The 26,707-nt window shown below is 43.4% G+C and overlaps 1 protein-coding gene across 2 annotated transcripts; it reads right to left on the bottom strand.

Annotated features, from left to right (window-relative positions):
- On the bottom strand, window positions 1-26,611 carry bcl2l1 (BCL2 like 1). 2 transcript variants are annotated; one of them, XM_028582810.1, is made up of 3 exons: window positions 26,486-26,611; window positions 20,716-21,476; window positions 1-207 (listed from the first exon to the last, which is right to left on the bottom strand). In XM_028582810.1, exons 2-3 carry the CDS (start codon window positions 21,268-21,270, stop codon window positions 64-66), a joined length of 699 nt encoding a protein of 232 aa, XP_028438611.1. In that variant the 5' UTR covers window positions 21,271-21,476; window positions 26,486-26,611; the 3' UTR covers window positions 1-63. The 2 variants fall into 2 exon arrangements, with proteins under 2 accessions (XP_028438611.1, XP_028438612.1); XM_028582811.1 differs by lacking the exon at window positions 26,486-26,611 and adding an exon at window positions 25,224-25,403.
- Between the last annotated feature and the right edge of the window lie 96 nt (window positions 26,612-26,707).

Raw genomic sequence — 26,707 nt, 5'->3', positions numbered from 1 at the left:
GTAGTGATGGAGGCAAGGTGGAGAGGGTCATGAGTGTTGGGGAAGGTTGGCGTGCAGCTCCATTCACAGGCGTTTCTGGGCGATGAGGGAGCCCACCACGACCCCGGTCACCAGGGTCATCCCCGCCAGCAGCCACTTCTTGAAACTCTCCTGAGAGCGCCGGCTCTCTGCCGCCGCGTCCTGCCCGAAGATTTCGGCAAAGCGCTCCTGGCAGACGTGAAGAAAAGAGAGAGAGAGAAAAAAAAAAAAAAAAAGGGGGGGAAAGGAAAGGGTTAACACCGGGGCTTTTGTTGCCGACTGCGGGACATTCAAATCTGAAACAATCCCACACACATATACACACTTCCCAAAATTACCCATTTAAAAATAAAAGAAAAGAAGGAAGAAGAAGCCGCAGGCAGGTTTAGAGGGTCAGGTAGATTCCCTCTGTAAAGGTCTCTAAGCCTCAAATGAGCAGAGGGCTGCTGAGCCACATCAGCTGGGTATCTGTATGACTGTCACAGCCACATGTGGAAATTTCCACCCACCACTGCAGCCACGCAGGTAAGGCAACTTCACGGCTACCAAAAAGCCCCTAAAACCACCTGCACAGTAATAACAAGAGCTCCTCGATTAAAAAGGAAGAATACACATCATTAAACTCAGCGCTAGGACCTCCTCCTCCTCCTCCTCCTCCTCCTCCTCCTCCTCCTCCTCCTCCTCCTCCTCCTCCTCCTCCTCCTCCTCCTCCTCCTCCTCCTCCTCCGCAGAGCACACGCAGTGTGAACGTCTGGCCACAAGGAGGAGCCAGTCGGGCTTAAATCTGGTACACAAAACACAGCAACCAGATCAGCTGAGCCCAGCACGAGCCACTGAGTCACTAGTGATGATGCTCATGTTGTCCACGCTTCGCCTCAGTCCACTCCGGCTCAAGAGCAAAGCGTCTGAACAAATGTGAAAGTGATCAGATTCTTAGTCGACAGACGGGACAGACGGGTTTTTATAGAAGGGGGTTTAACTGAAAACTGCAGAGAAAGGAGACAGGAAGAAGAGATGGAAAGGACAGAAGAGAGGTTATCAGTAAATCACAGAAAGAATGCATGGGGGAGGAGGGGGGGGGGAGTTTGCTGGAAACAGTGAGTAATAAAGTAGATGATATAACTCTGAACCTCACCCTGGATTAATCTGGAGATGGGAAACTCATCACCCTGAATTAACCACGTGGATGGCAAGTAACAAAAAATAAAATTAAAATTAAAATCTGCATCGATGCAGCAAAAGGGAGAGAACGAGAGTAAATATCTGTCTAATTTTTGTCTTCAACGTCACCTTGACTTCCGACAGGTCTTGATACAGCAGATGAACGTTTTCAGAAAAGATCAAACTTTCTTTGCCATACAACCGAGAACTGAGTATCTTCCTGTCTGGACTGATCGAGCAAAAAAAAAAAAAAAAAAATGGAATATTAAAACTAACCTTTGGCTCTGGGAAATTCTAAGATTATTTTTGAAGTTTTCACTAAACCCACTTTCTGGAACAGACCCGAGATGAACTGAAACGATACCAAGATGTAAAGGGGGATTGACCGCCACAAATCAGAGGTGGTTGACAGAGAGAGACGTGGAGGAGCGAGGAGGCGTAGGGGTATCATTCCTCAGGCATTCCAGGAGTTTTAAAGCTAAAGTGCGTAGTTTCTGTTGCCCCCTCCCTCCCTTCACCCTCCTCCCATTCATTATCACACCCGGTGGTACACTGGAAGTTCAGCCTAAATCCTGAACAATGAAACTGACCGGTCACAGAGTTATCAGGAAACTCGCGAACAATGTGACTACGCAGTTACAATATTACTAAATCAAATATTTCCGTAGGAGGGAGGGTGTCGTTGTGTTCACTTCGTCATGTCTGCTGCAGTATGTTGCTGGGTGGGGCTTCTGAGGAAAGTAATCTTAGCTTTCTGGCTAAAATTACTAAGAATTTCTAGTGCTTGAATGTGCTGGTGGAAGATAAGGGGGAGAGATGGTGCAATGTTATGACCTCAATTCTGTGGTCCGTGCTACGGCCTTAACCAGAAACTGACTGAACGCTCAATTCATGCATCATCGCAACAGTAACATAGAAAATATATAATGGTGTTAACAAATCCACTCAAGTGCCGATACTAACAAGTATTAGTAAGTCTGTGTGTCTAAAGCCGGATACATCTTCTTCCTCTATGCCGTAGAACTCTAACCTGACTCCGCCAGATGGATTGCTTCGCATTTGCTCGGCATATCCATCTGGGAACTTTCCGTTGGAGAACTTTTGGGAAGGGGCGGAATACTGGTTATTTGATTGGATGAACCATCTGTCTATCGCCTATGTTGGTGATAGACGGGCCAAATCAACCAATCAGATCCACGAAGCGTATAAAAATACAACCACAAGCCCGCCCCTGCTGCTGCAGGCAAAGCATAGCTCGTAAGCTCAGCATGCAAGCAACATGTCGGTAAAGGAGATTTGCCATTTGTGTAACGAGAATTTAGGAATAAAAGTCACCATTTCAGGTTCCCGGACCATATTCCAAAAGAAGGATCCAAGAGAAAAAAAGCATTAGCGAGCGGCTAACAGAATTAGGGCTACCGCTGGCTGATAATACTGGTTAGCTGATTGGATAAACCATCGGTCTATCACCACCTAACCCACCTCAAAACCAACGCTGATTGGCCCGGTCGTTTGGCTAACGGCTCCAAATTTTCTCTGCCTCAAGATGCCAGACTGATCTACGAGTGGAAAACTGGAGCTCGCGAGATCAGGACGGTCTCACGAGGCTAGTAGAACTCCATGTTGTCCAAAAACTATAAAAAAATAATAAATAAATACACACACACACACACACACACACACACACCAATGAGCCACACTGTTGCACCGGATGACATGTTTCTTCAGCCTGATGAACGTGGTCACTGTAGTTTATTTTGACTCAATCCCAGATACACCGTCCTGCAGCTGGAAATACTTACTGGAGCACCAAATTTGTTCTAATCCGCAGATGAAAATAGTCCCAAATAAAAATCACACTTTTGTCCTGTTTGAGTAACTTTTGCTAATAACTACAGTGCCCAGCTGTGCCAGGAAAGGGTTGGGCCTTGTGTTAGGGTTCAGGTTTCCCTTAATGTGAAACTATAATGTTTGTGACCAGCTTTTAAAGAGTCGGACCCAATGGGCTCGAGGCGGAGCGCCATAGACAGGGTTGGCTGTTAGATAGTATGAAGAGACGGACTTTACTAACTGTAAGAAAAATGAAGAAAAACGGTAACCAGATTACTCTTTTATAAACAGCAAGCCTAACTATGAAACTAATCAATTAACTAGAATACAAAATCACGAAATACAGTACACAAAAACAACTCAAAGAAGATAAAAACTAAAATACAACAAAATAAAAAAAAGGCACTCAATAACTTATGCTAGGCTATATGTAAAATGCACTTGATAATGTATTCATAAAACTAAGCCCATGTAGGCTTCTCCTCTCTGCTGTTGGTTTCCAAATAAAAAACATTTGTAACTGAGAGCAACACGGAAGCAGGTTTGGAAGTTTCAGTGAAGGCCACTTGGCCTCATACACGGCTCACTCAAGGTGAGAATTTCACCTTCAACCCACCTCATTCCTCCAACCCAATCTACCAAAGGACTTGGTTATAACTGTAAGGAAGCAGCCAAGAGTCAATTTGTCTAATTTCTAAAGATCAAACTGACCTTCTTGCATTACAACTAGGGGTGGGAATCACCAGAGGCCTGACGATACAATATCATGATACCTATGTCACGATACGATAGTATTGCGATTTTAAACATATTGCAATAGTCTGCGATATATTGCAATGTATTACCTTTTTTCCCAACTTCAAATTTTTCCCAATTTCAAATGAGTTCCCCAAAAAGGAAAATTTAAAAATAAACATTTCTCTGTTTGTTCATCTCACTTCAATTTTATTGCTGCAAAATGGTATAATCAAGCAGACAGACTGACCAACACATGTATCATAAAAGATCGATAGTTGGCCTCTGTGTATCGATACAGCCACGAAAAATATTGCGATACTATGCTGTATCGATTTTTTCCCCCACCCCTAATTACAACCAAAAATGGACTAGCAATGTTACTTATGACACAGATGGCAACATGGCCAGATACACAAGTCAAAGTGAGACAAAACGAGAGAGAGAGAGAGAGTGTGTGTGTGTGTGTGTGTGTATGTAACATGAGGCTGAGTTGAAATATGCACTGGAGCAAAGTTGCTCATAAGACAATGACTGCATGTGCAATTTGCTGCACTTAAATAAAGCTGTTGGAATTAGTCACAAGGGATTGATACACGGTACTTCAGTAAATAATGACGTAATGTGATTACACTGTACTGTACATCATGATATGTGAGTCAATGTTTTACTGCGGCATTTGAAATCTTACATCAAAAGGGCCAGTCTGACCGCTGCCTATCCCTTTCTCTGAAACACGGGAGGAATGTGGGTGTAGAGAACAAACCACAGCACTTTGTGATGGTGACTGACACTGACATGACTGACACCTGTAAAAAGGGACATGTCATGACATGTAGTGCTGAGGGATGCAAAGGACAGCTCCTTCAAATGCCGAAGAAAGTTATTTATCAGACTGACAAAGATCCTGTAGTGTTCATGTTATTATTCTACTTACTAAATAAAAAATATTTACTATTATTTATATAGCACTTTTTTGGGACATTTCTTTTAAGGCCTTTATTTGTATAGGACAGTTTAGACATGAAAGGGGAGAGAGAAGGGGAAAGACATGCAGCCGCAGTCAAACCCACGGCCGCTGCGTTGAAGAGTAAACCTCTATATATGGGCGCCCGCTCTACCAGGTGAGGTAACCAGGTGCCCATTTTTATAGATAGAGATATCTATCTATCTATCTATCTATCTATCTATCTATCTATCTATCCATCCATCGCACTTTTCATCCATGTAAAGGTGTTTCTCAATTCTCTGCGACCTCACCAGCCTGTCTGTGGCTCTCTACCCAAGCCCAATGTTTCCAACTAACAAAGTAAATCTTCAAAGACAGGTCACGAATATGTTCATTAAAAAAGGCTTAAGAGTTTTCTAAAAAACGATGAGTACTGTATGTTTTTTCAAACACTCCTCAAACAGGAGAACATTGTGCATTTTTTGGGGGACTAATTTCAGCTGAGGATTAATACCCATTTGGTGCTCTGGAGTGTTTCTGACAGCAGGACGGGGTCTGTGGGACTGACTCAAAGTAAACTACGGTGTGTTCATAGCAATATAGCAACAGTGCACACACACACACACACACACACACACACACACACACACACACACACACACACACACACACACACACACACACACACACACACACACACACACACACACACACACACACACACACACACAAACAGACACACACACACAGACACACACACACACACACACACACACACACACACACACACACACACACACACACACACACACACACACACACACACACACACACACACACACACACACACCACTTGTGCTTTATTTCTCCACTACTGAGTATGTGTACAGATTAAAAAAAGAAAAAAAAGAATGACTTTTCTGTCAGCTATTTCTGTTTAGCTATCTACCAATAACCTTAATTTCTTCACTTGGGAATCAGAAAATATATCTTCATTGTATTTTCAATATACCATCAACAGAATGCCTGAGGGCCCCCGACCCCACCGTTTCATTTCTTTACCAGTATTACGAGCCAGCTCACTATAAGTCAAGAAAGCACTACAATTGGTTTTATATGCTAAATCTCCCCAAGTCCCACCTGACAGGTAAACCCAGTCTTTATCTACTATCTCTCTCTCTCTCTCTTTCCCTTTCACACGGTCACACCTTTATTTCTTTATCTCCACTCCGTTCCCAGAGGAAATCAGGTGCTAGGCAGCGGCCTGCACATCGCTTTCAGGCTGCGTCTCGGGGCTTTTTCTCCCTGCTTTTCTATCCGTCTAACTTTCTCTTTCTTCGTTAGCCGGGAGACAAAAAAAAAAAAAAAAAAAAAAAAAAGGATGAGGGAAGGATTAGCCCATGAAAGCAAAGTGTTGGCTATAAGAGAGAAAGGTGGAGAAACAGTGAAGGGGCAGAGGAAAGGTAGATTCTGCAGTTGGTTGCCACGGCTACCGGAGAGCAGCTGATTAGCGTGAGCGATGTGTGCAAGTGTGTCTGGGCCTGTAGGTCCATCACAGTGGCTGATAAATGGCCCGATACTACATGTGGAGAAAGGAACATTTTAAGGATCATTAGCAGCAGCTTCCTATTCATCAGCTCTGACTTGTCGGTTGCGCCGGTGTTGCACCATAACAAGCTGCAACTCTCAAATACCTTGATGGTGAAACCCTCTGACCACAACACACACACACACACACACACACACACACACGAATACATCACATCCTGTTCCTTTTCGACAAAAAGGGGCTGGAGATGAATTGAAATTCAATAACTTGGTGACACTTTCAAAAAGCATAGTGCGTTAATATTAGCAATTGTATGCACACTCAATATGTCAAGCTGAATGCTGCAGATAGTATCGGGCTATTCTGAGCAGATAAGAGGAATCTGTTCATCTCCTTAACTCATGTGCTGGTTCCAGATTCTTGAATGTAAGGATTTTTAGGATTCAACCTATATTATTATTATTTTTTTTTAATTTAAAAGTTTAAAAGTTCTCGGTTCTGGCCGTAAAGAGATTCGTATAATTTTGAAGCGCAATATTTGTAAGGCCAGTTTTTGCGGGCTGCTCCCTAAAGAAGGAACCTTGGACTGACTGTGGATCAAAGCTCTTCTCTCTGGAAAGAAAATGCATACTACTTAACTGGATCCTATTGTAACACAATAGTAGTGAAGACGTCTTTGAGAACTTGGGATTGGCATTTCTCACTTTGTGTTACATCATTATTGCAAACAAGAGTAGCTAGTCGTAGCTCAGATATTTAGCCATTGGATTCGCACTAAAGCGGTACGAACAAGTTTCTTTAAAAAAAAATAAAAACTCAGAGTCAGTCTGTCTTCGTGTGCAACATCTGACCTAACCAGCTCGCTTTTAACAGACAGAAGCACTTTCTAGCAACCCGCAGAGCACATGACGCTCATGCCACACTGGCCACAAGCGGCAGCTGGAAACTGGTTGAATGACGCAGACATGGTGTCTGTGACGAAACGGTGCTGACGCTAGAAAGAAAGCTATAGCTCCCATTCACAACCCAGAAGGTTCAGTGTTTGCTAACTGGAAACTTCTCTACTGTGATAGAAAGCTGACAAAGGCCCTTTCCCTTGGACCCACATACGCACTCTCGCACATAAGGGCCGCTTTGAGTGTGTGTGTGTGCAACACTCCCTTTGAATATCTATGACTTAACAAAAACAATCTAGGTCAACCAGCTTTGAACCAGTCCCATCCAGAGAGAGGGGACAAATAGGCACATGAGGTAAAAGTGGAAAGTTACTGGAACTGGAGGAGGTCATCCTCTGTGCAGTGCTGGGCATCGTAGGGAAGAGAAAAACAAATAAAACAATCAATCACTAACGGAGGCATTTTCCCTTTTTTTGTTGCATGTCTATAATTCTTGTTTAGCAATTTTTAATGATTTTCCATTAAACCATTTAGCATTTTCTACAGCACATATTGGACCAAACGTATACAAACATAGCGTGGCTGTGTTATACAGATACTAACCAATGTGAAAGATACCCCCACCCAACAAACCATCCCAATTTGTCCCTTTAAATCCAGATCTTAGAATAATTGTCCATTGAAGTGCTTGTCCAACAAAAGGATTACAGAAGGAGCATACACAATTTAGCATAAAGTTTCAAAACAAGTGATTTCCAGTACAGTAAAGGAATGAGTGGAAGAAAATAAGAGGGGAACAAAACAACAACAACAACAACAATAATAATAATAATAATAATAATAAGATATCTAAGTAAATAAGTCTAGTCAAATACATAAAAATAAGAAATTAAAAAAAGTAAATAAATAAAAAAAAAAGGTGAGATTGGGGTGGTACGGAGGCATTTTTCTATGATGACACACACACACACACACACACACACACACACTTACTTTGAATTCCCTATGTGTGGGTTATGAAGGCCATATCTGTATGTGCGAGTGCATGAATGAGCAGAATGTGTTGAATCATAATAAAGGCATCAACCGCACAGTCCGTAAATGAACGGAATGTCAAAAAAAAGGTAGCGTTGTTCTTGTCCGGTTCTTTTCTACACTAATTTTAAGGCAAATGTTCTAACTTAGCAGCTTAACACTTTAATAGTGTACCGTAGACAAAACATCCATTTCCACACCTTTTAGAGGGCTGTCTAGAACTAAGGACAGAAAAAGTAAAAATGGTTCTGAGGCATCCCCAAAGTGAGACGGCAAAGGATCTGAGCACAGGGGGCGAGGGAGGGAAAAAAAAAGAAAGCAGGATCACAGTTCAAGAGTTCACAAGAAGCCAGTGATCCAAAGCCTGATGGTACTTAAGAGTCACAAGGAGAAGAAGAGGTCTCTTTATACACCTAAAAATGAAATGTCATCCGTCCCGGCTGTAGTTGAGCAACACTTTCTGCAAGTTGCAACACTTGGGATGTTTACACGCAAACACAGCATGTCCTTGTGCAGACACACTGAAGTACACAGCCGTGTCCGCGGGCCTACAGCGCAGCGTTGAACACAACACATGATGTGTTTTTGTTTAATGGAATACGGTATACAGCAACACGGCGACGGGACACGATGTCCTAGCTGCTGAAACGAGATGTCAAATAAGAAGAGAGGGTGTAGAAAGTTCCACACACAGTAAGTGGATGTGATGTGTGTGTGCTGTGACCTCTGTCTTACATTGTGCATCAGCCCATTAGCAGATCATGAGATCACAGTGACTCAGCAAGATCAAAAGAAACCGCAGAGTAAATACACTCAAGTTGAATGACCTACTGTATTTGATAAATCCAATCCTCCACATTTTCACGCTTACAAATCACATTAATGGTCTTTCTAAAGAATAGACATAGTTGAAATGTAAATAATCGCTGCACTCTGGCATTTCAGATATAACATAGGTGCATCCTGTTTGCTTTGATAATCTTTGAGATATCTCTAGATCTCGACAGGGGTCGACATGAGGCAACTTCAATTAATTGGACGTTATTTAAAAAGACGCACACACCTGTGTATGTAAGTTACCACAATTCACAGTGAAGAAACTCACCCCAAGAAACTCTCTGCATGTTTCCGCAATCAAATTATGTCAAGGCTGAGCAACGGTAGAAAACCATTTCCAAAGCTTTGAGGAACAGTCTATTAGGTAAAAAGGATGATGTTTGGAAACCACCAGGACTCGTCATAGAGCTGGACATCCAGCCAAACTCAGTGACTGGGCAACAAGAGCCTCTGCCAGGCTGGGGACCAAGAAACCAAATGGCCACTGTGACAGAGCATCCGAACGCCTCTATAGACGAGTGGAAGAACCTGCTGGGAGGAAGCACTCTGTCAACCCGGCCGTTATGATAGAAAAATTCACTCCTGAGTAAAAGGCACGCTTGGATGTTGTTCAAAAGCCACTTAAAGGACACAGAGCATGAGGTATGATTATCTAATATGATGAGATAGCATAGGCCACTACCTCAGTTTAGTCTCATTGAAAAAAAAAAAAAAAAATGAAGGGGCTGCCCTTTTTCACGCAGTGCTTACTGTAGGTCAGTCTCAACACAGCCTAAATTTGGTTCAGTATCATAAAATAATGATCTCACAGATTAAATGCAGCATAACCATCCCCCTCATCCTTAAGAGCGTCATCGCCATCATATGATTAGAATTACTGTATTCATTACTACTGTACTCTAGTGGCCTAGTGGTTGCATGGTGTCAGTTTCAGTCTTGTCAGAGGATCCAATCTGTGTTCAGTTGAAAAGAAGAAAAAAAAGAAACAATGTGAGTGACTGTTCTTCCTCCTTTATCAATGTCCTCATCCTCTCCACGAGTTCCATTTCTTCCTGCTCCTCCTCAAGGCCTTCCGCCCCTTTATCATCCTTATCAAAATTGCTAGGGCATTTAAAAAAAAAAATATTTTGGGACAAGGGAGTCAGGCCAACTACCAAAGATCCTATATGACCTGGAATGGTAGGAATTTCTGTTGAGCTAAGCAATAAGCAGAGAAACCCGCAGCACAGTCAGATCTTACAATTAAGGCTTTTAACGGATGCCCTTCATGATTCTACTTTAGCAAGTGACAAGAGCAGGAGCTGGATAATACCAAGGGCAAAGTTGAGGCAAAAAACACAAGGAAAATGGGAATTATGTACAATCGAAACAGACGTACTGCTCAAGCTAACAGTCAAAAAGATGAAAAATGCACCCCCTATGAGAGGAAAATATGAAAAATACATATTACACTTGCTGATGCCTGAAGAGGAGCGCATCCATTCGAATCGAGTTGCTTAAAATGTGCATGTATTATGTGGCCAAAGTTTATCTTCCATCGCCTATGTAGCTATTTTATATTTAAGTGTTCGCCTGTATAAATAAGGGTCCTTTTTGCACTGGATGTGGTCCCCCACTTCTTGTTTTTCTGTTGCACTTATATGACCAGGAAACCAAGACATTTTAAACAATAAGCTGACAGGCAGCAATTCAGCCAAAATGCAGGACTTTGAAAAACTGCTCCTGGGGGAACGAGGATGAGCGGCTTTACAGCACAACAGTGACGTGCGCGGTAGGTTATCGTTAATCAGTCATTGAGCCATTTCAAACTCTTGTTGATTTCACGTTGTTGGCCCGATCACTGCCATCTTAAGCATGAGATCCATGCTGGTGTTGAGGAGGAACGGAACTGGTTTGAAGTGTGATGAATCATTTCCAAGTAGTACAAAGGAAGCAAGAAAAATTAGGAAATTGAATCATTAAACCTCCCCTCAGTGGTGACATTTACTGGTGTTGGTGCCAGCATCAATGTACTGTATGTACTTTGTCTCCTTTGGACCTGGCGCTGTGTGTGCGTCTATGTACATATGTGTGTGCGTGCACACACGTGTTGAGCCGGCGGTGAGACCATGAATTAAAGAGAAGATTAATGAGTCAGGACATGGAGGCTCAGACTCCAATCTGTTCCCTGCCCCACTCTGGGGGCTGTCTCTCTCCACAAACGAGACAGAACGAAAGACACAAAACACAGTGAGAGTGAGACAGAAAAATAAGATGAAACTAGAACAAAAGAACAAGGGTGAAGCAGGCCGCGGGGGGAAAAAAGGATGACGAAAACGACTGGAATATGAAAAAGGGGGAAACCCATGGAGGACAAAAGTATGTGGAGAGAGGAGCGAGCGGCAGTAGTGAGGCTTGCTGACAGATTTCCTTGAAACTACACTTCCCATCACTTACTGTGCTTTTTCATGAAGTTCAACAACATGAAAGAAACCGATTCCCCAGAATCACTTCAGCAGAGATGAATATCTTTCTGCTCTCTTTCTATTATCTGCAGAGCCACTGAAGATATCTTTTGACTTCATTGCTTAACCCCCTTGGCCATTCAAACAAGCCCGTGATGAATATAACGATGATGGCATTGATGCCATTTATCATCATTTAGTCGTTGTGCTGTATGAGATTGGCTGCCGCATTACCATGAAATACTCATCAACCCTCTCTATCAACTCCTCAGTTCTCCCACTTTAATGCATGCCATGAGACTCACTAATCCCATGATATGCCTCATAATCTGATCACAGATATGAGCATAGAGAGACAGAGAGGGGAGAGCAGGGAAGAGACGGATGGAGAAAGAAGGATGGAGAGGGACGAAATGCAATCAGAGGGGAGAGGGATGCAGGCAGATGCTTAGGGTTCGCACTCGACTGCATGAAGACAGAAGATGGCAAGAATTGAAAATCTGTCGCAGGAGAAAGGGTAAGGATGTGGGCGCGCAGGCAGGAGGAGAGGGGGGAAAAAGGAGAGGAAGGAAAAAAAAAAAAAAAAAAAAAAAAGACTTGTGACCTGATTTCACGACTAAGGCTCGGGGAAGTGGAGCAGCACGTAGGCAACCAAATGCAGTGTCTACTCATCCAGCTGTTCTCCTCATACAACATGTGAGCTGCACATACAGAAATGTACACCACACACAAACTGCACCATACATGCAGGCGTAACCTATTAGCCTACATACTGCATCCTCATCTAGCTGAGTCACAAGCCTCGTCTTCCTTTCCGTTTGCCCTCATCGCTGTCTACATCTGCATCTCTCTACCTCTCGTCTTCTTCATTCTCGGCCGCCACACGTTGCCAGACACTTCCAGGGGGAGGGGGGGCACACAATGGTGCACTACAGTGGGATTCTGATGTCTACCAGTCTGGCAAAGCCGCTCTAATAGCTCCACGCTCTGCAGTGTGCTGGCAGCATAGGCACACACATACACACGCTCATCTATTACACAGCTGGATGTCTGTCCTGTATACATAAACAGCGTCTGGATATGAAACATAGGGGCGTCTCGCTGCTTTGACACCAGTGTGTGTTTCTAAATGAGAGAAAGAAGAGACGGAGAGATTCTGATGCAGTCTAAATGCAGCAAATGTAGTCATTAGAGGCTGCTGTGTGTGATGTTCCAGGGCTACAGGTCTCGACACAGACACAGACACACAGTGTTTGGTGAGCTAAAATAACTATGAATCAAAACTACACACCGTTCTTCTTTAATATACAGTATATCACAATAAAGTGATTGCAAATTTTCACTTAAATCAATCCAAATCTGAAATTTTGTAGTGTGTGCATTTTGTCCTCTTGTCCTCTGCACCAGTTTGTCAAAAGTCAAATAGAGCAAAAGGCAGACCGAATGATCCTGCCGGAATGTAGCCACCTCCTACAACCACACATAACAATGGTTCGGCAAAGTCTCTCTCCTTCAAGGCAAACAACAGGCTCTCTCTATAGCTTCACATACTCGCATAAACACACCCAAAACACACTTAAAAACATGTGACATGTCCCTGATGTTCTTGTCATGGAGCTGTAGGCAAATGAATCACACAATCTGTTTGCTGTCATTTTCAAGCTGCGACTGACACACAACACTGAGTGCACACACACACACACACACACACACACACACACACACACACACACACACACACACACACACACACACACACACACACACACACACACACACACACACACACACACACACACACACACACACACACACACACACACACACACACACACACACACACACACACACACACACGGCGGATCTCAAAGCTGACGAACAACTAATGCGTGAGCTTAAACGCATGCATACAAAAACAATAGAGACACATCCACGGCTGAGCAGCTACATTCATATGAAAAAATTCAGAGATCAATCTGCATAGAACCGCCCACCACACTGAGGCGTTTATTGATGCCGCGAGAACAAAAGTGGCCACCATTGATCCAATGCAAAAGAGGTTTTCGGGAGCATTGTCTGGGTCTGCGACAATGACAAAGTCGCTTTTAGATCAGTGCGTCCTTTACAGCAACGGCTTTTTCTGCAAAGCGCCAACACACCTGTGGGCACAACTAAAAATCCAGTAAGGCAAATTCCTCTCTGTGTGTGTGTGTGTGTGTGTGTGTGTGTGTGTGTGTGTGTGTGTGTGTGTGTGTGTGTGTGTGGCCACGAGTCCTTTGTTTGGTAGTCACATGGCCAGTCTGACTTGGCGCCGTCCCCTCCCCTTTGCAGCGCGCCACCATACAATAAAATGCTCAAATGGATGAGACAACAACAACAACAACCCACGCCACGCGTTCGATTACAAACACGCACAATCATTTAATGGAAACTTTGCCTGATGATCAAAACACCCCAGGAAGCTACAACAAAAAAAAAAAACATCTCTCCTAATTAGCCACACATGAGCCATTAGTGATAAAGGGAAGAGGAGGAGGATGGGATGAAGGGAAAGATCTAGAGATGGTGGCTGCTGCACAGGTCGGGGTGGAAGTGCAGGCCTAGTCAGCAGGGATCAAGTCAGGAGGAATCGATAGCCAAGTGACGATGTCACGGGGGAGGTCTGTGTTTCTGATAAACAAACTGGAATGGGAAAAAGCAGTGGAACATGGGTACACGGGGGCAAAAGGCGAGATTGACGGGACATGTGGTAGCATGTCTGCTCTGCAATATGTTTGTTCAGCAACTGTAATCTGTAAGGTAGACGAAGAGAAGTAGACGGAAGAGAGATAGATGGATGCAGAAGAGGAGGAGGGAAAGGGGAGGAAGGGCAGACAAGGGTGGAAATAAAGCAGCTCAAAAATGATGAATAGGAGGAGGAGGGGGCAGGAGGAAGGGAGGTACAGATAGAAAAATAAGCGACAGAAATCGATCGGGGGGAGTGGGAGGGGTGCACATAGAGGAGGAGGAAGGACACAGGAGAGAGACGGAGGGAAAAACGTATAGAAGATGAAGGGTGGGGGGCGGTGTGAGAGGGGGGAGGGAGGAGAGAGAGAGATGGATAGATGCGGGCTGGATAGGTCCCAGGGGTGAGATTTCCTGCTCTTCTCCAATAGGGTAGTCTGATAGATGACTCTGTGGATCTAACTGCCTATCCTATGTGCATGTTAATTACAGAGAGAGAGAGAGAGAGAGAGAGAGAGAGAGAGAGAGAGAGAGAGAGAGAGAGAGAGAGAGAGAGAGAGAGAGAGAGAGAATATAAGTCTGTCAACGAGAATGGCACAAAGGAAGCTCAGGTGTTACCCTCGTCAAAACAAGTCAATGGACTTACCCTCCATGGCCCTTTAATTACAGCCCGAGTGTCTACCCCACTTTGCAGTACAGCCAGCATGCATACGTTCATAATCACACATATAGATAAACATACCGTTTGTTTTGTATATCTTTGTTTTTGTCAACAACAAGTCCCATGACGGGCCATAACAAATAACGTTAACCTGTCTCTCGCTCAATATTTTTTCCGACTTCCCTTCCCTTCCCTTCCCTTCCCTACACACTACTTCTGTGGCTCTCAGCCCATCACCTTTCCATCGGTCTATCATGTCAGCCACTGTTGTTTTAAAACGAACGCTCGCTGCCGTCGCACGCGCCTAAACCACGCCCGTAGCTGCCATTAGCTCCCCACCTGGAAGCCGATTGGTTCGGTTCGCTGCTGTTCGGACACAAACGGTTTCGCTTAAAGCCCGACACGGTGGGTTTTGGTGCGACATGTCGCGATATCGCGAGAATCCACCTGCCGTGCATGGTAAGTTGGATGTGGGATTGAGTCCAAAAAGTAGTACTACAGTGTGTGTGTTTATGGTAAAGAAGGAACATGTCTGCCAGTGTTTTTAATAGTCTCTGGAGAACAATGGAGCTCTATGGCACAGAGGAATAAGATAAATCAGCTTGGGATACACACACAATATGTTAGTTGGATCAGTTCATTATTGTTGGGTCTTTTCTTGACATTTGTTGACAACAAGAAAATGACAAAAGATCACCAGACCTATTATTTAAGTGCTATAGTGCTGAATAATATGTACTGTGTACTACCGTAAGTGGCAGAGGCGATAATAACGAAAACAGGGCAATACAGACAGACTCGCATCTTGAGGGCATTTTTCTTGTAGTTAACTTTTCCTTGACCTTACCAAGACCGTCGACAGCACAAAGCAGAACAACTGGGATAATGGTCTCTTTTTTTTCCTCGTTACTCTACTGGAACCCCCCCTACCTCCACCACCACCTCATCCCCATCCAGTTACAGCTAAGCTCCCCCAGACCGTGGCATCGTGGTTCCTCTAAATGAGTTTAGCCTTTATTAGTCTGTCAGAGGGGAAAAAAACATTGTTTCCCCCAGTAGCAGGTCGAGATATTATTCATCTATAATTGGTAATAACCCCGTACCCCCACCCCAAGGCGCCTCAATCTCCACTGAGTAATCACTGCCACCGCCTGCTCTGCTGGAAACAGCGTTATTAGGTCGATGGCACTGTTTCTACCTCCGCTGCCTGCCAACGTTTATTATCTGACTATATATGGCTTTCCTCTTGCGTTTTTTTTATTTATTTTTATTTTTAACACCACAGGCTGTGGAGGGAGAATATGGCTGAGCATATTTATTTCACATCCCGAGCTACCATCAAATATCTCAGCATCCTGGACTGAGGAGAAACGAAAATGAGCTCCGGCGGGATCATTTATGCTGAGGCTTAATCAGTTTTCGTGACAGCGAGGTTGGCTCTGCTGTGCAAAACATCTTTCACTTTTCAATATTTAACTGCCACCTCCACTATTTCACCAGTTCAGCAGCTGTCTCACTTTTTCTTTGTATTTATGTATTGGGGAAAAAAAAAAGAAGAAGAATAATTGACGTGAAAACACTGAATTAGGGTTAGTAAACAAGTAGTCTGGCTTAACGGATGTACATTGCTGGAATAAAGCCTGACATCCAGCATGCCTCTCACGCGCCGGATGCCCCATCTGGGGGCTTAGAGCTGCCCAGGACGGTTGTGATTGGTTTAAAAGAAATACAAACAAGCCAGGGCGTGTTTTTTCCCCCCTATATACTATCCCAGAACAACAAGCGGTGTAGCCAAACTGTACTCCCATCGCCACAATGCTGAGGTGGTGGTCTGGCAATGCAAGACTAGTAAACAATGACGATTACTTTCGGTTTTTGTCTATGAAATGTTAGAAATGATTCATAAATGACCATTATAAATTCACGGAGCCAAAAGGTGACGTATTCATTATTGTCTCGATTAATAGCGTTGTCAGAAAATAATTTCCCACAACCCAAGGAGATTCAAATAGTTTGTTTAATCTGACTAAATCTGGCCAAAGATATTAAGTTTACTATCATAACAAAGACAGGCCTCAAATAGGTCATCCTTGAGAAGCTAAAAACAGAGAATGTTGGGCATTTTGCTTGAAAAATGACTGAAACTATACATTTTTTGTTACGCTACTCATCGATTTCTCAACTAATTGTCTCAGCTCGAGACAGAATGGTGCATTTGTGTGCGGAATCGGAAAAACTACAGCTTTCCTAATAAGGTGCTGGCTTGTGAATGCAATTCTACCTTGGAGTCTATTCTCAAGTGTCAGATTATGAAGCTTAGACAACCACACATGCAGTGAATTCACAACTTTTGGGAAATACCCCTGGCCCTGAGCTCAAATCAACAAATGATGTCAGCAGCAATTACGTTTCCTGAAGATTAGCTTAAAAAGATTGATTTTACATCATCCATTTACATCATATTTTCTATTATTGTACTGTCAACTACACAAAAACTGTCCATTTTCTGTCACAATCCCTCCAAACAGAAAACTTGAAGATATTTGAGAAGTAACATTAAGCTCATGAGACAGAGATCGAGCAACCGAGTGAAAGTGACCTTGCTGCTGCTTAGAGCAGACTAATATTTCATCAGCTTACGCTCAGGGCACACCTGCCTCACAGCTACACTCGGCTTCCCACATCTGCCAACGGCTCTGTGCTTCATCCCTGCGAGGAGGCGTCAGGGGAGGGAAGGAAGGAAGAAAGAAAGGGAGAGAAAGACATAAAGAAAGAAAGAAAAACAACAAAGCCTCATGTGGGTTTACTCAGAGACTCGGGTGCATTTCAGGGAAACTGTAGGTTGACTTTGAACACACCGCTAAAAAGAGAACGTAGTGATATTGCGACAAAGAGGGGGGAAGCCAGAAAGAAATGACAGGACGGTAACGGTAAACCACCTACTGCGTTGTATATTTTAGTTTGCCGCTGCAGCTTGGGACTACCCCTGAGGCAAGCGTGTCAACTTCTATATAACCAACACGGGACAAATACTAAGCGACTGCTCGCTCGCCAACATCGGGCAATCCAAAACAGAGTAAAAGTTAATGATACAAAGCTTACAGGGAAGGAAATGGCATCATGTGCTCAAGACAACGTTATCCGGCAGCAGGAGAAGTGAAACCGCACCAATGAATGCTCTCAGCACGGCGATCCATTCAGCATTTCAGATGAAGTCATTCACTTCTCCAAGTCGAGGTTACGCTGACATGCGAGCCGTGTACCACAAATAGCTGCAGCATGCTACCCGATGTTGTACATCCAACTAAGCAAACAGTACGCGCGCCACCAGTGTGTAGATTTGTTTATGTGTTTGAGGGACATGAGATCATGGAGACCAACCACACATGACCGATGTGTTAACAGTGGTGGTTAAAACATTATTATTGGGTCAGGAAGATGAAACTAGATTAATCTTTAGACCAACCTATTTAAGTACTTACTATGACACTATAAACACATGTGTAGGTATATGATAACAACTAAACAATAATGAAATTAAGTAGTTATTATTTTCACATTTTATTATTATCATCTCGGTGGTGTTTTTTTTTTTTTTTTTTTTTTAGCTATAGGAGCGTCTCCTGCAATCATACACACTCAAAAATACTGGGTCAATTTTAACCCAATTTGGGTACAATCTAGCACCTACCAAGTCCCCATGAGCCTAAAAAAAACAGTGGGTCACCAATCACAAAGAATTTTTTTCTTTGCTAATTAGCAAGTGTGTTTGGTTATAAACCAAAGTAAAAAAACACATTCCAATTTTGACCTGCTGGATGAGAAGTCAGGGGATGACCATAGTCAGTAGGATTGATCCTTTTGGGAACATGAGCGTCGGTACAACGGCGAGTTGTTGAGATATTTCAGTCTGAACCAAAGTGGTGGCTGGACGGACCGACAACACAACATTGCCATCTCTAGAAATGCTGTTAGCGTGGCTTAAAACATGGGGACCTGAAGTGGGGTAGTAGTGTATTTATGAGACAAGACCCCCGGGGGCTGGTAAGAAGGATGCTGCAGCCACATCTGTTCAACTAAGGAACAACTAACATCAGTATTTTGCAAAGCTTGAGCCTTTACTATCACATACCATACGTGTCATCGGTTTCCATAACCTCCTCCTCTGGGTTATCTCCAGTCCAACATTGACATAAATAAATAGATTTTAGGTCTGCAGTGCAAACAACAGCGAAGCCACGGTCTGCCCAAAGGGATTCTCATCTAGGTAGGCGCCTATGTGTCAGTTTCCATAGGATCGACCTACGACATGGTGTCGTACAGCGCCGGAGCAAATATAAACAGCCCCTCCCCTCACCCCGCTCTCCTCCATACCATCAAATGGCCGGCACAAAGGAAAAGAGCTGACCTTAACGGTCCTGGAGGTGTTCACGAGCTCACGAGCTCACGTGCACAAACACAAACACACACACACACACACTGGGATTGTCAGTACAAGGACAGCGCACTTTCCAGCTAACCCCAGAAAAATAAGAATAAAAAAAACGGAGCTTTCATCTGCATGCAGCTGCCTGGGTGAAGAACGTAGGAGAAGAGAGAACAGGGCATGGGGGAGGAGAACAAAAAAAGAAATGGACAGACCGTGGAAGAAGAAGAAAAACACAAAGCACAGAGCCAATCAACTGACCAGAGTAAAACAAAGGGCTATCTGTAAAAGCCCTGGACTTCATCCCACCCTGCGATGAGAGAACTTCGATCCCCGGGCGGGCAGGCTGCAGAGAGCTACAAAGCCCTGATGTAGCCTGTTAAGCTCCCACTTCGATTCAGCTCATTGAGCTCCATGCTGCTGATCAATTAGAGAACAGCTGAGCCAGCTGCTGACCACACAAACATTCTGCTTTTTACCGTTTTTAAGCACAGATGGTTGTTTTATGTCATGAGTGCTGCTTGTTATCTAGGTCTTCTCTGATATACCTAATCTAAAGTCTTTGATCCTCCGCTCTTTTATCACCCCTGTGCCATGTCCCAGTCTCATGAAGGCGGATATGGTTGAAATGTTAGTATGCTGACTTATCTTGCCCATCTGCATAAGATAAGTATCAATATGTAGGATGGAATAAAAACTATGCCTTTGATTTTCCTTCTCCACTGAGACAAAACTCCCCACCAATGATAAAGAGCCACTGGAGGTCAGGCCAGGTAGCTAGAAACACAGCTGACCATCCAACACAACAACACACTTAAGCAAAGCTGGTCTTTAAATATTTACCAGAAGACACATCTGAAAAGGCTAGGGCTGTCCTCGACTACAGATATTCTTAGTCGACTCAATTGATTTAGTCGACTAATTGATTTAATCAAACTGTAGGCCTAACTGTAAAACTGAGAAGAATCCCGCAAAAGCACCACTTTAAATCTCGTGTTAACAGGAGAAGTTGCTTATAGGTTTATTCTAAATAAGTCATCACAAAAACGTAAAAATAAAACAGAAAAAATGACTGACCGACTAAAGAAATCTTTGTCGACTAAAACCAAAATGACCAAATTAGTCGACTGATCGACTAGGAGGGGGCTGCCCTAGAAATGGCACACACAACCAAAAACCCAATCAAATATCCACAAAGGCCATTAGCATCCATATGCACTTTCCAGAACTAGATGGAAAAAAACGAGGACAGGATATATTTTCCAACTGACCGCTGTATTCCGGTGTAGCTGCCAGCTGTTCTGTGTAGAAAAAGTGTCAACGTGGACATTTTGCATACAGCTTACCTCATGCATATAATTGAACCCAGTAATGTTGAAGAGAAAAGCACCTAAACACACTTTTTCTCCATGTAGGTTTGTGTGTGTGTGTGTGTGAGAGAGACACTCACCCATCCTCCTTGGCTCTGGATCCAGGGCTGAATGTGGTTGTCCAGGTAAACCGTCATCCACTCAATGATCCTGCCCACCAGCGGACTCATCTCCTTCTCCACGCACTCCACGCACAGCGCCCCGCCGAAAGCAAAAAGCCCTACGATGCGGCCCCAGTTGACCCCGTCCCGGAATACCTCGTCCATCACGTTCTCGAAGCTTTGGTAGGCCGTGGCCGGCGTGATGTGCAGCTGGTTGTGCAGATCGCTGAAGGCGCGGGCGTATCGCAGCTCAAACTCGTTGGCCGAGTCCCGCAGGGCCTCTTTTACCGCGTCCAGGCTCGTCGTTGACGCCAACTGTTGCTGCCGTACGGGGGACGCTGGCGGGGTGCCGGGACTCGTGCCGTTCAAAGTCCCGTTGGCGTGCGTCGCTACCCTCTGCTCCTCAACCAACCCCGCCTCCCCCCCATCAGTCCTGTTCGGAGGCTCTATGAGTCCCATGTGGTTGAGAGGATAGTTTCTCTGGGAGAGTTTATAGTTTATGTAGTAAGCCACCAGTTCTCTGTTTTGAGACATGTTGTGTTTAAGTAGGCTTTTTTCTTTTCTTTTCTCTTTGCTTCGGTCCGTCTCTGCGCCTCTCTCGGTCAAGCCTTGCTGTGTTAGAGTGAACACACACTGTGCCAGGCTTTCCTCTGTTCAGACCACCATGGTCAGCTGATATCCAGAGGAGACTTGGGGGGTGAAAACCAAACCTACACAAGGCTGACAAATCAGCTCAGGTCCTGTAAAGAGAAAACAATCAAAAGGTCAAAGTCTGGATAGCCTATAAGCATGCTGTGAGATAGAGATATATATATATGTGTGTGTGTGTGTGTGTGTGTGTGTGTGTGTGTGTGTGTGTGTGTGTGTGTGTGTGTGTGTGTGTGTGTGTGGAAAGAGCAGTCTGCCGGTTTGGCTGTAGACTTTCAAATTAAATTTGGACAGGTAGGGTCAAAGTGCATCTCTCTAATTGGGCTGTTACATATGGAGCAGATGGCAATGATATTAATGAGACAATGGTAGAAAGAGAGAGTGTGTGTGTGTGTGTGTGTGTGTGTGTGTGTGTGTGTGGATGAGAGACAGTGAGAGAGAAGGGAGGGGTGGTGTGAGGAGGATGAGGTTTAGGTGAGGAGAGGAGAGAGCAGAGGGACAGTCTGGCGTGACAGTCGCCATCTCCTAAATCAGTGACCTCTGACCTTCCAACCGAGCGTTTAGGCACCTTGTTTGTCTCAGCCCCGGGCTCTCTGTTACTTACACGCTGATCTGCATACTGTCCGCTTAAGCATATGCCCTTGAATCTCCTTACAAAGCTGACTTTCCGCTGATATCTCCAGTATCCAATAGGTTATTATCTCATAATCAGTGTTTGGAGGTTGGTCGGAATGCATTAACACAAATGATCCATGCTACCATTGCAGCTTTCATACGGCTCCGATACTTCTCTGCTTTAGTATGACAGCACAGGTTTAGGGTTTTCCCCTAACATTAAAGTGCCCATATTATGAAATAAAATCACTTTTTCTGGGATTTGGGGTCTTATTTTCTGTCTCCGCTGCTTCCACACGCATACAAACTTGGAAGAAAAAAAAACATCCATGCTGTTTGGAGTGAGATATTGGTTTCTGAATGTAACCTGCCTTCAGTCTCCGGGTGAGCTGTTCAAAATCTGCACGGCTTTCTACGTCACTAGCCGAAACCTGGGGCCTAAACCATGCTAGCCCTCGCATGCTAGCGGTTAGCCCCCTCGTTCTCAATGGCAAAACACCGCTACAACACACACGAGTTCACCATAATCTACGACATGTCCCTGTTCTGCAGCTATTCCACGCAAAGTGTGAAGAGCGCCCTCGTTTAGAAGGACTCTCCCGGCTAATCCTGCCTTGTACTGAATGCAGTTAGAGAAACTGCTTGCTAGCAATTGTGAGCCTTACCTAGCTACTGCGCATGTGCGACTGCCAACAAAGATCTTACAGAAGTTGAGATGTCTCACTCTGTAGCTAAAACAGAGACCTGACACAGGGTGAAAAGAGGAGCTGCAGCAATGTGCAGTACAACAAAAATATGATGTTTTTTGATAATTAAACCATGTAAACCTAGTCTGGTACAACCTCAAAATACAATTATGAACCTGAAAATGAGCATAATATGGCCGCTTTAAAAGGCTTAGGCCCACCACCCAAGCCGTTTTGGGCACCACCTAAGCCAAATGAATGTAACTAAATTACTTTTCTCAGGTCTAATGATTGTAGTTGGTCCCCAGTGGACTTCTTTAGCAATTTTTTTCTCTAAGCTTTTTTGAGTGTAATTTATTTTTATTATCTGCTCTAGCTTTTCCAATGTTTTAGACACAGATATGGTAATAATGGTCCAAAATTGTCGTTTTTTTATTGAAAATATTTAACATTTTCTTCAGTGAGGACACCTAATGCTCCGCCGAACATGTGGGAAAACACTGCAGGTTTCTGAAATACAACATGAATCAAAAGATAACTATAACCTTACAGTAGATGTTGGCTGCCACGGCTAGCCCTCTCAACCGTGTATAATGAGCTGTTGCATTACGCTTCGGTGACCATATAAAAGTATCCAATAAAGTTAAACTGCCTTGCTTACAATGTAATTAAATTTCCAGTGAGCATAATGCAATGAACTCTTAAGGAACTCAAAGTCGGAAACTCTCCGAGCAAACATATGCAGGTCGAGCAAATGTTTGTAGAAACAGTTTGTGTGTGATATGTAGTATAAATAATCGTGGATATAAGAGCTCCCCTATTGATTATGTAAATGACATCATTGTTCAGCTACTACTGTTCAGATGTAAAAGCATTACAAAATATGTAGCAGCTGAAAAACAGAAGAGTTATGATGGTAAAAAGCTTAATAATTAAATCTACAAATGCACTCATATCAGAGCTGGAATGATTAGTCCATTAATTGCTTGTTTGATTGACAGAATATTCAAATCGGCAACCAGTTTGATAACTGTTTAATCGTATCGGTCATTTTTCAAGCAGAAATTATATTCTCTGGTTCCAGCTTCTCAACTGTGAGGATATGATGCAAGTATTTGCCATATATACTGTATGAGTAATCTGAAAATCTTTGGGTTTTGAACTGTAGGTCAAATAAAACAAGTCAGGAAACTTACATTGACACATACTATTATTTTCTGACATATTTTGACAAAGCAACTTTTCAAGAAAATAATTTGAAGATTAATCAAACACCAAAATAATTGGTTGATGTTTTTTTTTTTAAATAAAATGTTCCAAGTATGTACATATTAATTAGTAAGTATCTAGATTTTCTGTCAACACAATTCTCCCGTGTGCCTTCTGACACTGTCCTAAATATTCTGGCGCTGAGCTGAGTGATACAAAAATATTGTCAAAAATTCAAAAATAGTCGATGATCTAATCTTCTCTTTTTGGTCGATGATCATTAAGAAGGACACAACCATTTTTCTTATAAAACTCCCCCCCCACATAGCTTGATTATACTACTACAATCTATAGTAAAAATGTACTTCATTATAGATGGATGTCAGTGTCCTGCAGCCAATGAATTGGGTTTAAGTGAGCCTACGTCTCTGAAACAAAAGACAATCCGACAGAGCAATTGCCTGACAAAGCCGTTCCCTCATCTTCTGTTGTCACTATCCCATTAAACTGGTGTAGGCAGGCACACACAAAAAAGATGTGGGAGGAACATAACCTGCTGATGAGCCCAAACTGTCTGCTGGTTATCATGTGGGACTCTGACCTTTCCTATAACAATATTGGAATTTTAGCTGATAAATGGTTTGACCTAATAATTAGTGTGTGAGGCGGATGAAAGGGGAGCTCCATGCAAAGTAGTGCTGGTCACACAACATAATACATACTCTACTCTTTCCTAGCAGCACAATGGAAGCCCGATATAGTCTCTACTGGCACTTGGCCAAACAAGCAAAGTGTAGTTTCCTCAAGCCCACATATTCCAACTTCTTACAAACATACGTTCAGCAAACTCTTTGGCCATTATTCTTGGTCATTCAAAGAAACAGAAAGAGGCTGTTAAAGACACACAAGGCTGTAGTGTTTACAATGGCCACATGGTCCCATGCTACCAGCACGTGGCTCGAGTTTTAATAACCCAGCACTGATGTAAACACTACGCAGCTCCTACAGGAATACCAACGACTCGACATCTTGCACCTGAAAGCAACATTTGTAATGAAAGTCGCTCAAATATTAACCAAAGCAAACGGGAGGGCTATGTTCATGTTTATTACGGTGGAATCTGAACCGTAACTTAAACAGATAGACTAACCAGTGTATGTTAGCGATATACTATACTGCCTCTGCAGGCTGCTTGCCCTCCGTGGTTTGTGTGAGCCCCATCTGCGTTACGATGTAAATCTCCAGATGAAACATTAATTCACATTTTGATCGCCGTCTCTGAATATGAAGACCAGGCCTATATAAGACATGAGGGCTAATATGTCTTACCAGCTGTACTGGATAAAGTGAAGTTGTCCTCGGTTCGTTTCCCTCTGTGAAATGTCCCGAAACTGTCAGTCTGTCTGTACAAATGCTGTCAAAATCCAAGAATGTAAGGTAGTCACTTTGTGTACGGTGTGTGTGTGTGTGTATGTTTGCACATCTTCCCTTCCACATCGCAGGCCCAGCCCTCCTCTATTACGTAATACGACGCCTTCAGAGAGGTCTGAATATCTGGATCACGATCATATCGAGAATAATCGTTTCTGCTGGCTTTTAAACGCAAGACTAACGTTACACATACTATTATAAAACTCCATCTAGTAATATAACTGAAGACGAAGGTATAGCGTTTCCTGATCTAGGTACACTATAATCTAACAAACATTGTGAAAAACAATTATTGCATTTTTCGATTCTGTGTACATTGTGCGGGGTGTATCGCTATGTCTGTATGTCACTCTTTGTTCACTTAAAAAAAAAATCTGTGACAGAGCTTATTTTTAATATCATTAACTAAAATATAAACGACACGTCTGATGCACGTCTCGTTTTAGCCTTCTAGTCACTGCGGTTTCAAATGAACGTTATGCCTTTTTTCTTTTTTCAACAAACATTTTGGTATTTCCAATCAGAAGGCACACTTTAGAAATTGAATTTACAAAAGGATTAACGGGTTTAGTAAGAGCCCCTGAAGGCAGCACAGGCCATTCCAGTCTCCTGTCATAAACACTGGGCGAAGAGCTTTAATCACAACGCATCACAATGCCACTTTGCGACACCACCCTCTGTTCTGTTCCAGCTCTGAATAGACTTCACCCCAACGGCAATCATTACAAAACTAAGCAAAGCATTGCAGAAACACACAGCTCCGCCTAAATACTTAAGATACTATGGGCTGCTACTGAACATGTAGCTAGGCTACTGAAGATGGCTGTCACTGTCATATAGTCTTGGTGTAGCTAGTCGCACATTCGTAGACTGTTAACCTATAAATGTGGTTTACAGTGGCACAATCATTTACTACAGTTTGCAAGTATACTTTGCATCACACAGAATTAGATTTGACGGAAAAAGCTAGAAGGATTCAAAATGTATTTCTTCCAAATCTGTCGACCTCCTTCCTCTAGCTAGCTAGCTAAGTAACGTAACGTTAACTGGATTCAGAGGGGAAACGTCCACCCTCTCTACCAGTCTTTCTCTCATAAATTTCGCCAACACAAACGACCAGTCATTAGAATTACATTCGTAGCCTAATCAGAAACTCTTACTTGTAGGGTGGTCTCCATAAGATCATGTCTGGTGGCTCACAATCCAGACCCCAGCAGGAGTAATCTTATCCGTCATTGCTAGCCTGTCTGGCTAAAACGCCGGAGACTGAGATCTCCTAGCCAGCTAACTGGCTACCGCAGATCCGCCCACATTTATCTACGTGCTTTACGTAACTTCACTTACTCTCACTCTGTTCAGTCCAGCGAAGTAGATGTCATGAC

This window comes from Perca flavescens, chromosome 7 (genome assembly GCF_004354835.1).
Source record: "Perca flavescens isolate YP-PL-M2 chromosome 7, PFLA_1.0, whole genome shotgun sequence".
Lineage (NCBI taxonomy): Eukaryota > Metazoa > Chordata > Actinopteri > Perciformes > Percidae > Perca > Perca flavescens.
The sequence above is the reverse complement of the archived record's forward strand: the minus strand, read 5'-3'. Positions and strand labels throughout refer to the sequence as shown.

Excerpts from the sequence above, each read along its gene's own strand:
- bcl2l1 (XM_028582810.1), bottom strand. The coding sequence starts at position 21,270 with ATGTCTCAAAACAGAGAACTGGTGGCTTACTACATAAACTATAAACTC. Across the intron at positions 208-20,715 it reads TCCAGAGCCAAGGAGGATGG|GAGCGCTTTGCCGAAATCTT; the intron begins GTGAGTGTCTCT and ends CACGTCTGCCAG.